Source organism: Xyrauchen texanus, chromosome 13 (assembly GCF_025860055.1).
Source record: "Xyrauchen texanus isolate HMW12.3.18 chromosome 13, RBS_HiC_50CHRs, whole genome shotgun sequence".
In the NCBI taxonomy this organism is placed as follows: domain Eukaryota; kingdom Metazoa; phylum Chordata; class Actinopteri; order Cypriniformes; family Catostomidae; genus Xyrauchen; species Xyrauchen texanus.
The window spans coordinates 9,486,323-9,499,195 of NC_068288.1; the positions used below are offsets into that span (position 1 = coordinate 9,486,323).

The following is a 12,873-nucleotide window of genomic DNA, read 5'->3' on the forward strand; positions in this document are numbered from 1 at the left end:
CACCTACTTTACCTCTTTGTTTGTTTTTTTTTAGTTTGTTTTTTAGTTATTCCTCAATTTCTTTAGTATTCCTCATCATTTCTCTTATGAATCTTCTAAAAAATGATAGCCAAAATTGCAAAAAGTAAAAAATGATGTGTTTAATTACCGAACTCATATATGGTCTTTAGAGACCCAAGATATGTAATAATGTTGCAGTATACTGTATATTTAAATTTCTCTAAATAATATTTTTATAATTATTTAAAATATGTTTAAATGTACTATCACAAGATATCTATTTCTTTGTTTATTAAAATCAATTAGTGCTATATTCATACAAATGACCACTATAGCATGACGATTTTCTGCTCAATTGTTGTGAATTATCAGTATCCCATATGAGTGTACACATGCATATACACATTTGTTACTCAAGGTGGCGGTGTTGTTTCAGTGATTGACTTCATTTATGTTAGACATTGCTATTTGACGAAGAAGCAACATGGAAGTAAACTATAGCAAGTAAAACACATGAACATTATGAATTGGCTTTTTCCATTTGGATGTACTTTTGAAACTCAGTAAGTTGTATGGCTATTTTCAATAAGTGCCTGAATAAATACATTAGTGTAACTTATGCAAATGTATTAAGCTCAATATGTGTTTGAGAGCCAGTTGAGTCTCATACTGTAAGATTTAAGACTTGTTGCATCGTCTCTTTGATATATGAAAAATAAAACACCAACATTTAATAGAAAATATTCAATTTATTTTCTAATTTAAATGCTTTGACAAGGTTACACCATCTGGGGATTTTGTAGATCCATTTGTGATAAATACAAGTGCGGGGTTACTAAAGATCCGAGGGATGTACTGTAATAATGTTTGGCAAAATAGCCATATATTTAAGGGTTAAGTGGTGGTATGATCACAGCCTGTGAAAAAACAAAGTCATGCACTGTAAGCCTTGTCATATCATGTCAGTGACAGCAGATGTCCTCATTGTTACTTTAAAGGATCCATATTCTGTGGAAAATATGGTACAGACACAAAATGTTAGTAAGGAAGACTTCGGTATCTCTAGCATTAAAGTATATGTAATAAATACATAGGTATACTTACTCTGTAGTGTTCCCAAGTTTTTATCTCAGCATACAGGGAATCCCCTGGGCACCCTGTGTCTACTACTTGTCTGTGACCCAGCATGGTGAAATTTTCCTGCAAGAATCCACTCCGCACTCCACATTTGACCAGATGATGGCGCACTAGCTCCATTGTGTAATTGGAGGGTAAATGGGCATCGTAGTTCCCGATGAAAGCAACCCCATACCCTACAGTATTTCGTCCTTTAGTATGAGCCCCTTGTGACATCCAACCTCGACCTTCGTAGATGTACCCATCTGACCCAACCAAAAAGCTTTGGATGACATATACAGTAGATACACATAATACTTGCAAATTAATCACATTGATTGTAATATCTTTTGCATTGTACTAAAAAAATGGTTATATATGCTCTCGTCGGGTTATACAACAACATAAAGTTGGTCAGAGCCAAACCGAAATATACAACAGACTTTTTATGTATACTAGTGCCGACAATCTGTTAAAATGTGCAATCGTGTCTCTCTTAGGTCACGTCCACACTAAACTGTTTTCGTTTATGGAGAGCGTTTTCGAAATTCTCCATTTTCGGTGGAAGAAAACGCCATTTAAGTGTGGATGAGAGCCATAAATATGGCAACATCAATCCGATTTTAAGTGAAAAGGTATCAGTGTGAGACGTCGCCTTTATTTTTATTTATGCTCAACTTTGAAAACTCTGTTTTTAGTTTGCCAACGTTATTCGTTTCCAAAATATGCAGAAATGAAGAGTGTTTTCGAAGCACTGTTTTTGGTGGTGGGAAACACCTTTCAAGTATGGACGAGAGGTGTAATCCTAGATAAATTTCACATGAAAACGTATTAGTGTGGACTTTTGTGTAACCATATTAGGGTGTGATTTCTAAATAAATCATCCTTATCTATGAAGTTGTAAAATTGCAAAATAACTTTACACAGAAAATGTTAGTAAGCCATTTTATCACACTAAAATCATGTTAATACACATATTGTTTATGTCTTGTAGATATACTTATGAAACATTTTAACATTTACAGTTTGGCAATATTCTCTCCGTTGTAAATGTCTCACTGTAACCTAGATTTATGCATTATTTTTAAGAAATTTATTATTTTTGATTCTCTTCAAATGCTGTCAATTGAGCTTAAATTGCACTGAATCCAGAATATTCATTTAAATGCATGCATTAATGGTTTAACTTTGACAGCCCTAATTTAATTGTATTTGTTACAAAATTGTGACGTGATAAATCGTGCAGGAGTAGGTCGTCTCACCTGTAGCCGATGTCGTACCAACCACGATCTTTCTGGTGGAATTGTTGAATTGCTCTAATTTTTGTGGAACACATCTGAAAGTTTAGGCAGGGTTGGCTGGGAATCGCTGTGTGGTGAATATACAGAAAAGGTAGGGATGGAGACAGAGGAACGAGGGGAACACTGGGCGGTGCTGCTCCCCACATACATCTCGGAATGATAGCAGGGCAGTCTGAGGAGGACACTGTTGTCAGCATGATACGTCTGATCAGCTTCATTTTATGCATGAACATTGAAGAACAACTGAATGTCCCTTTAACCGTGACCATGGCAAATTATGTTCAAATAAAATTTATAAAGATTTTGAGATTTTTTTTAATAAGTATTCTTATAATGGGATTTGTATGAGAATAAAGTCATAAAGTTTCAAGAATAAAGTCATAACATTATGAGATTAAAGTAGTAGTATTATATTTAGAATAAAGCCAGTAGTGTTATGAGATAAAAGCAGTGTTCGAAATGAGTGGGGCTGGTTGAGAGACCCTTCTGGTGTTTCATTGAAACTAGAATACTACAAACATAAAACTCTAAAACGTAAAACTCAAACGTAAAACTCAACGTTGCGGTTTGTCTGACACACCGCAACGTTGACTACACTCTGTCCTAGTTTTCATAAGTAATCCAAATAATTTTTTTCTGTCAATCATTCTAAAAATGCCCGAGTGCACCAGGCTCTATTTACTGAGACAATTTAACAATGGATAAAAGTAGTAATATTTGGAGAATAAAATCCTAAAATTATGTGATTAAATGCATAAATAAATATTCTGAGAACAGAAATCACAATATTAAGAGAAAAAGTGTGATTATCACAATAAGAATAGGCAGGGCCGTTTCTGAGCATATGGGGGCCCTAAGCAAAATCCTTCTTGGAGGCCCCCGCAATACCATTACATTTTCCCTTCCCTCTCGGGCCACAAGGGGGCCCCCTGTAACTGTCAAATTGAGCCATAAGCGATGCCTGAGTCTTACTTGAAGCTTTTAGTATATTAAAAAAACAACATCCTTGCTTTTGTGGTGGCCCCTGGTAGCTCAGGGGGAATTGGCAGCAGAGGCCGCCTGATTTATCAATGCAAGATTTGGAAGATTTAGTTAAATCATACTTTAGTATGTGATTTACCAACAAATTCTTGGTGTTTTAGCTCATCAGCATTGAGTTTTCATTATTATCCGGACTCTGCAGCAGTTTAAAAAGGAAAATATATATTTTTAGGACTACAAAAGAGGCAGACATTCAGGGAATTTCTCTTTGTGCAATCTGAAATTGCATTCAGTGGTCAACTTTGCTGTTCTCCACCACAACACATGATGTTACTTCACTTATGACATTATTCTCATGATATTATGACTTTGATCTCATAATGCTCTGACTTTATTCTTATAATGTGGACTTTATTCTCAAAATATTACTACTTTATTCACATAATGAGTCAGTTTACATGCACACAAATATGACGATAGCTTCAGCATATCAGCTTATTCAAAACAAATCTGACCAAGCAAGAAAACCGCATTTGCATGAGATTATTCTCTGCTTTTGATGTCAAACCGTAAACAGTTATGCGCACTTGCACACATTGGATAAGCAGGTAATAATGCAGGTATAGGTGTTTACATGCAATGCCAAAATGGGATAATGGTCAAAAAAGTACTTTCCGTTATGCTTAAACCTGATAAAGGGAACCTGTTTAAGACCTTCACATGAACACACACGTTGCTGACTTATTAAGCATAATTGGCATAATATGGTGCCTGTTAACAATCTAAAAGGAATATTCTGGGTTCAATACAAGCTAAGATAAATCTACAGCATTTATGGCATAATATTGATTACCAAACAAATTAACTCATTCCTCCATGTCTTAAACAGAAAGTGGGAGTGGGAGTGGTCGTGGCGTAGTGGGCTAAGCACTGAACTGATAAGCAGAAGGTTGTAGGTTCGATCCCCACAGTCACCACCATTGTGTCCTTGAGCCAGGCACTTAACTCCAGGTTGCTCCGGGGGGATAGTCCTGTAATAAGTGCACTGTAAGTCTCTTTGGATAAAAGCATCTGCCAAATGCATAAATGTAAATAAAAAGCAAAAATCGTGGTTAAATTGAGGCACAGGCACTTACAATGGAAATGAGTGCCTCATTGTAACCTTGATTTTTGCTTTTTTAGAGAAAAGGAGGGACGTGTCAAAATAAATCTTTGAAATAAACTTGAATTGAACCCGGTATATTTCTTTAATGTTACGACTAAAAAATCCTTGTAAAATGCCTATTATGAGACTATTCCCAAAACATTATGACTTAATTCTCATAGTGTTACAACTTTATTATTAAAAACGTACTTTTTATTTTTATTTTAACATGCCAATAAAACGTTGTACTTACCCATATATCGCAACACAAATTCTTTAATTCCCTCTTCTGTAATATTCTCCACCACAGTGTCCCCTTGTTGTCGATTCATTTGTAATGCTTCTGCTACCTTCTCTTGAAGCAATGATGGATTCGTAATCTTTTGAAAATTCTGTCTGCGATAGCGGCCTCTCAGAGCAGTATCACAGTGACCCAACTCCTCCATGCTGCCTGAGTAATAGCTCCTCAGCATTTCACTTAATTTTATTTCATAGCTATTAACAACAGAAAGGTGCTTCCCTAGTATGGCTCCATCCATTCCTCCATGGACCAGAGCATCAGTGGCCAAAGATGGTACCCCTGCAAGAGTGAAAACTATAGGAGCCAATACATTGTCCCAACAACCATCAGGGCCAAGCCACTCAAACTTTGTTGAATTCTGAAACTGCAGAAATGACAAGCTTAGGCTCTTGGCCAATGGGAGTAGGTAGAAACCATGAGTCTGGTTACTGTCCTCCTTAGCTTGTAGGCCAAGCTCAATACCATGAAGGAGGGGAGCGAGGGCAACAGTCGTTCCATCAGGAGTCAGGACAACTCCCCTCTCCTCGTGACCGTCTGTTATAAAATGGTGAGTGGTATGGTTAAAGAAATTGAAGAGCTTTCTGTTCATATTCAGCAGCTGAGGGATAAAACTGTTGTTGGAGTTTGAAGAGTGAATAGCAGTGTGATTGTCGTATGACTCCAAACTGTACGTGAAATTATCACTTGCAATCTTGTGTAGACTTGTCACTAAAGCCAGTGAACTCATTCTTGGGTTTAAATCTTCTAAGTGGTGGAAAGCTGTTATAAAGAGCTCCATAGTCCTCAAATGATCTGCTGTAACTGAAATATACAATAACTTAGAGATAGCAATTGTGAATTTTATTAAAAATTCTGTCATAATTTACTCACCATCATCTTTTTCCAAACCTGTATGACTTTTTCTTCTTACGCGGAACACAAAATGAGAAATTTAGTAGATATATGTAGGGTGATCCCTATCAAAAACCTACACTTTGATGCTGCGCTGATTTAGCGCTTTGGGAACAACTTTAGGTGTGACCAGCTGTGAATATGTGTGCAACACATCAATGAAATTGACTACAATTTATAGCCTCTGCTGGTGACATCATTGGATGCACCTGTAGCAGGGCTATAAATAGATGTGTCACAGGTGCATCGTCAGGACTTTTGTCTTCAGACCACTCTGTATGTGTTGTGCTTCTCAAGCTGTCAGAACTTTCTTTCTTCTGTTAGGAGTTAGAATTTGTTAGGCAGTGCACAGAAAACCTTTTCTCCTTTCCAAGAATGAGTGTGAAGCAAAGCAAGCAGTGTGTGTTTCCATGTTTATGCTCTATGGCTGAAACGGACACACATCAGTTTTGTTTAGTGTGTTTGGGGGAAGAGCATGCTGCTCTTGTGTTGTTGTGGGACGGGTGCGAGCATTGCTATCTGTTTCTATGTGGGTCCTAAGAACAGTAGAGAAAGGCTACAGAGTTCCATTTGTTCGCTGTCCTCTGCGTTTCAACAGCATGGTTCCCACTACCATGAAACCGGAGCAAGCATGTCTACTGTGAAAAGAACTGCAAAATGTCTTGGTCAAAGGGGCCATAGAACATGTTTCCCTTCCAGAGAAAGAGTCATGTTATTACAGCAGATACTTCCTGGTTCCCAAGAAGGGTGGGGGGGTTGTGTCCGATCTTAGATCTTCGAGGCTTGAATCACTTAGCCAGGGCGTTCAAGTTCAAAATGCTAACTGTCAAGACGGTCGTGTCCCAAATCCGACATCACGATTGGTTGGTCACGATCGATCTCATGGACGCATACTTTCATATAGAAATTCTGCCACAACACAGGGAGTTCCTGAGGTTCGCTTTCGGGGGCGAAGCTTTCCAATATCATGTTCTTCCATTCGGCCAAGCCCTATCACCCCGCACATTCACGAAATGCATGGATGCAGCACTGGCTCGTTTGCGACTCCGGGGGATCCGCATTCTGAATTACATAGACGACTGGCTGATACTAGCACAGTCACAAGAACTGGCAGCTCAGCACAGGGATATTGTCTTAGCTCATCTGGTTACTCTGGGTCTGAGACTCAACGTCAAAAAGAGCGTTCTCTCTCACCACTCAGGAAATTACCTATCTGGGCGTTGTATAGAATTCGATCATGATGCGGGCACAGTTGTCTCCTGCTTCAATTGTTTCCATTCAGAACACCCTGAGAAAAGTCAGGCTAGGCCAAGGTTGCACTGTTCTTCAGTATCAATGAATACTAGGTCTCATGACATCTGTGTCCTCGGTGAACCCTTTGGGCCTTCTGCACATGAGACCGTTTCAGTTGTGGCTCAAAGCCAGGGGATTTCATCCAAGGGCCAGTCCCCTAAGGCTGATAAGGGTTACGTGCCGCGCGCTTCATACCCTTTCTATGTGGTTCATACCCCGGTTACTTACTTTTGGTTCCACTCTAGGTGCGTCTTGCCATCGCAAGTTGCTAACGACAGACGCCTCCCTGACAGGCTGGGGAGCGGTCTTAAGTGGTCGTCCAGCTCAAGGGAATGGGAAGGTCGCCAGCTCGATTGTTACATCAACTGTCTCGGGTTGACAGCTGTTTTTCTGGCCTTGAAATGCTTCCTCCAGAGGCTGCCATGTCTTGGTGCGGGTGGACAACACAGCGGTAGCCTCTTACATAAACCATCAAGGAGGTCTATGTTCATGCCAGCTGAACATACTGGCGCGTCAGATTCTCCTTTGGGCCCAGGGCAAGCTCCTGTCAGTCAGGGCAGTTTATATTCCTGGATGCCTGAATGTGGGAGCAGATGTACTGTCCAGACAGAAAATACCGACGGGGGAGTGGAAACTCCACCCCGAGGAGGTGGAACAAATTTGGGTAAGATTTTACAGGGCAGAAGTGGACCTCTTCGCCTCTCAACAGACAACGCAGTGTCCCCTCTACTTCTCTCTGAGTCACCCAGCCCCCCCTGGGTCTGGACGCGATGGCACATAAATGGCCCAGAATTTGCCTGTATACGTTTCCCCCGGTTTCTCTGCTCCCGGGAGTCTTGGCCAAAGTTCACCAGCAAGGGTCCTGCCTCTTACCGCGCTGGCTGAACAGGGTATGGTTCTCGGAGATAATGTCTCTCCTCGACGACTCGCCTTGGGGGATTCCGGACAGAAGGGACCTTCTGTCTCAGGCTTAGGGGACAATATTTCATCCCCGGCTCGAGCTGTGGAACCTTCATGTTTGGCCCCTGAAGGGTACCAACTGAGGGACACTGGGCTTTCACCTGAAGTTATCGAGACCATTCTAAGTGCTAGGGCTCCCTCTACTAGAAGAAGTTACGCCAATAAATGGGGTGTCTTTGAAAGATGGCACAGTGCACATAATGCAGATCCAGTTAACTGCCAGATTGCTTCAGTTCTGGACTTTCTGCTGGAAAAATTATCAGCAGGCACATGCCCCGCCACTCTCAGGGTTTACGTGGCCACTCTGTCGGCTTGCCATGCCTTGATTGACAGGGCGCCGTTGGGGAGACATCCTCTGCTCGCTCGCTTCGTTCGTGGAGCCATGCGACTGAGACCTCCTGCTAGGACCAGGATCCCTTCATGGGACTTAGCAATAGTCCTTGAGGGTCTTATGTCCTTGAGTCAACATTCCAAGCTCATGTCTGAGACCTCTCGCGCTCTTATGAGCACAAACTACACAATTGTAAGGGGTTTGAACATCCACAGTGCAGCGCCGTGGGTATTCTCGTTCCCAAAGCGCTAAATCAGTGCAGCATCAAAGTGTAGCTTTTTGATAGGGAACGTCTTGGGTTACTTAACTGTAACCCCTGTTCCCTGATAAAAGCGGAACGAGATGCTGCGATTCATTGCCGCACTGGAATGACCCAGGACTGCTCTTGAGACAAAATACCTGACGATGCACCTGTGATGCATCTATTTATAACCCTGCTACAGGTGCATCCAATGATGTCACCAGCAGAGGCTATAAATTCTAGTCAATTTCATTGACGTGTTGCACACATATTCACTGCTGGTCACACTAAAGTTGTTCCCAAAGTAAATCAGCACAGCATCTCGTTCTGCTTTTATCAGGGAACAGGTATGTCAGAGACATTCTTTTCCATACTAGGAAAGTGTATGGCGACCATGGGCTGCCAAGCTCTAAAAAGGACAAAAAAGTACCACAATACTGTAGTATCATAAAAGTAGTCCAAATGACTTGTGTGTGCTATATTCCAAGTTTTCTAAAGTCATTCAATTGCTGTGTATGTCTTAAATTTAAGTCATTATTCACTGAAAATCTTTCCCTTAGACGTAGCTCTTGAATCTCATTTGTGAGATTGTGTAGGTAATTTGTCACATAGACTACTTTTATGGTGTTTTTGCTCCTTTTTGGAGCATGACAACCATGGTTACTATGAATTGTCATTGTATGAGTGTCAAAGACTGATTAAAAATGTTTATTTTTGTTTACCAAAGAACAAATGACAGGATTTGGGTTTGTGACACACACTAAAATAAAATATTTTAGCCTCTTTTTTAAGGTTTGCACATTTTAGTTTAATTATAAAATGTCATCAAGTTGAATAGTGTAATGTTTGATTAAATGAAATTAATAAAACTTTCAATATTGATGGTGCTTTGTTAAGAAATTGAAATTCATAAATCTTAAAATTATTATTTTTAATTTATGTTTAAGTGCAACGTAGAAAAAGTATAGCTTACCTGCACTCTGAATGCCTAAGCATATGCCAGCCGTTGCAATAATCCACAGTGTTCCTGGTATCATTCTTAGTCCTAAATGTCACTGCTCATTACTACGTGTTTGATTTGATTGTTCGACTTGTACATATGCTGGAACACAGGAGGCAGGATAGTCTGAATCATGCAATGAGGGTCTTGACGTACAAACAAACCAATCATGCAGTGCATTCTGCTATTTCGGCAAACGTCGATGGAGTGTCAGAGGGATTGCGCATGTAAGGGCAAGTGTGTATGTGCATTTGTCTGTACCCTGATGTATAAGTGAGTAAAGGTCGGTTCCATTGCCTAAATTTACCTAAAAATATTGATCTTTGGATGGCAGTGAATGACTGAAAGGTCTGCAGTCTGTTGTGTGTGGAAATGAGCAAGGTAAAGGTCATAGCTAGATTTAGGTATTGAGTGGTTTATAATGTAATGGCTAACAGTGAAGAATTATTGAATATTTTACATGTTCAATATTAGCTGAAGAATGAGCAACACCTGTCTGTATTTAGTAGAAGCCAGTAGAGAAACTGCGATTTTCAGTTTCTGTGCTGATTTCCAAAAACCGCAAAGAACTTGAGTTAAAATTCACCCCTCTCATGGCCAAGACAAGAGCAATTTAAACAAAAGAAGAAGCACATTGTAGAGGAGGAGGTGAGGGCTATGTTTGGGATGAAATGCTAGCTACTACTTAACGACTACTGTGCAGTATACACTGCATGTTCCCTACACTCAAAAAACTAATTTGAACATTTATGAATTTCAATTTCATAACAAAATTCCATAAAATTTAATTGAGTAAACTTTTTTTATAAGAACATTTTATTGATTCAAAAAACAGGATTGAAGAAACAGAACATACACAGACAGAATCACACACTACAAACCTCCAGTGGTCCGACACAAAATGAAAGTATCCACACATACAAATAAATAAAAACCCTCCAAAAAGGCCAAATAGCTGCCCCATTTCTTATTACGCAAATCCATGTTACCTAGCCTTCTATATGACATTCCCTCAAATGCCGCTACCCTGGCCATCCCTGTGTGCCACTCTTGAAACGAGGGCGCTCCAGCCGACTTCCATCCTCTAAGAATGATTTGTCTGCCAATCATAACACTGGCTAGGACCCAATTTTCTATGTATTTATCCCCTATATTAATGACCACCCCATTGCCTAAAAAAAAAAGAGTCTGGGACAAAATGAAATTTGAGTGCCCAATACACCAAACATAAAACTCTGAACCCTCAACCAAAACTCTTGGATCTTAACACACCACCAAAAGACTTGGATTGTGTCCCCATCTTCTGATTGGCATCGCCAGCATGTGGGTGTGTCTTTAAGACCAAGCCTATACAATCTAGAGGGGGTCCAATAGAATCGATGTATTATCTTAAATTGCACAAGTCGCACCCTTGCATATCTAAATGTAGACTTGATGGTTTTTTAGAATCTTAGCCCACACTCCCTCCTCCAATAACAAGTTTAAATCTTTCTCCGATAATCTCTTGACAGAAGTTGAATCTCTGTCCCCCAGACTCTGAATTGGCAGGGAGTAATACACTGATGCCTCATAACCTTTTCCAAAGGCAGTAATCACCACTCCCAGAGTGTCTGCTGCTTCAGGTGGGTGTATGCAACTCCCAAAAATAGTACAGAGCAGGTGGCGCAGTTGTAAATATCTAAAGATTTGAGACCTGGGAATTCCAAAATGTTGAACCATATTTTCAAAGGATCTCAACACTCCACTGTCATACAGGTCACAGAGTGTATTAATCTCCCTCACAATCCACTCTGACCAGCAGAATGGGGACGTATTAATACATCATTTTGGGTTCTGCCATATGCTCGAAGCAATATTTAAATAAATGTCTGATTTAAACATTCTGGACTCTTTTGTCCATATCGAATGCAAATGCGAGATAATGGGGTGTAACTTAACTTCTCTTTGTAACTTAACCAATGTTTTGCAATGGTGAGATAGTGGCAAGAACTTCCTGTTCAATACAAAACCAGGGAGGGGCATTGAGCCAAATGTCTGAGACCGAATGCATAATATAACAAAATCTTGGGTAGGCCTTGCCCACCTTTGCCTATGTAACCTATTATGCAGTAATAGTATGAGTAGTATATTAGTATACTATTCTGAACACAGCCAAAGATGTTTTTTACTAACTGGATCCTACCTTGTATCTTTGAACCATTGTTTTGGGAATACTACTGCTTTTTAAACTGAAATTATGGAGCTATTAAATATGTAACAAACACTTGAAATAATAAATTCTTATCCTGTTACTAAAAATGTCATACTTGGCATTTGTTCATACTTCAGTAGTTTTTATTTAAAGGATGGGGTGCTTGATTTAGCTTCAACCCTTTCATGAGTAGGTTCTAAATTCCCCTGAATGCAGAGTTATTTTCACACATACAACATTATGTTCATAAGAATGCTAAGAATATAAAAACAGTTAAGGCTTATTTGGTTGAAAAGGATTTTTTGAGTTTCTGTGAACTGCATGGCGAGTTTGCCTCTCTCTATGTCAACAGCATGGCACAAAAGCCGTTTTCAATCTGGCAGCTTGTTATGTAATTTGCTGTTGCAGAAACACATACAATATCTCACAAAATTGAGTACACCCCTCACATTTTTGTAAATATTTGATTATATCTTTTCATGTGACAACACTGAAGAAATGACACTTTGCTACAATGTAAAGTAGTGAGTATACAGCTTGTATAACAGTGTAAATTTGCTGTCCCCTCAAAATAACTCAACACACAGCCATTAATGTCTAAACCTCTGGCAACAAAATTGAGTACACCCCTAAGTGAAAATTTCAAAATTGGGCCCAAAGTGTCAATATTTTGTGTGGTCACCATTATTTTCCAGCACTGCTTTAACCCTCTTGGGCATGGAGTTCACCAGAGCTTCACAGGTTGCCACTGGATATTCTATCACCTTCACCCTCAGCTTCTTTAGCAAGGCAGGGGTCGTCTTGCAGGTGTGTTTGGAGTCGTTATCATACTGGAATACTGCCCTGCGGCCCAGTCTCCAAAGGGAGAGGATCATGCTCTGCTTCAGTACTTTCACAGTACATGTTGGCATTCATGGTTCCCTCAATGAACTGTAGCTCCCCAGTGCTGGCAGCACTCATGTAGCCCCAGACCATAACACTCCCACCACCATGCTTGACTGTAGGCAAGACACACTTGTCTTTGTACTCCTCACCTGGTTTCTGCCACACACGCTTGACACCATTTGAACCAAATAAGTTTATGTTGGTCTCATTAGACCACAGGATATGGTTCCAGTAATCC

At 40.0% G+C, this 12,873-nt stretch overlaps 1 protein-coding gene across 3 annotated transcripts; it reads right to left on the reverse strand.

The window, feature by feature from the left end:
* Window positions 1-773: 773 nt before the first annotated feature.
* On the reverse strand, window positions 774-9,757 carry LOC127654210 (N-acetylmuramoyl-L-alanine amidase-like). 3 transcript variants are annotated; one of them, XM_052141297.1, is made up of 5 exons: window positions 9,533-9,757; window positions 4,796-5,638; window positions 2,379-2,589; window positions 1,105-1,399; window positions 774-1,008 (listed from the first exon to the last, which is right to left on the reverse strand). In XM_052141297.1, the coding sequence occupies exons 1-5, from the start codon at window positions 9,594-9,596 to the stop codon at window positions 988-990; spliced, it is 1,434 nt and encodes a 477-aa protein (XP_051997257.1). In that variant the 5' UTR covers window positions 9,597-9,757; the 3' UTR covers window positions 774-987. The 3 variants fall into 3 exon arrangements, with proteins under 3 accessions (XP_051997257.1, XP_051997256.1, XP_051997258.1); XM_052141296.1 differs by having other exon boundaries at window positions 4,796-5,644; XM_052141298.1 differs by lacking the exon at window positions 774-1,008 and having other exon boundaries at window positions 1,197-1,382; window positions 4,796-5,644.
* Window positions 9,758-12,873: the final 3,116 nt, after the last annotated feature.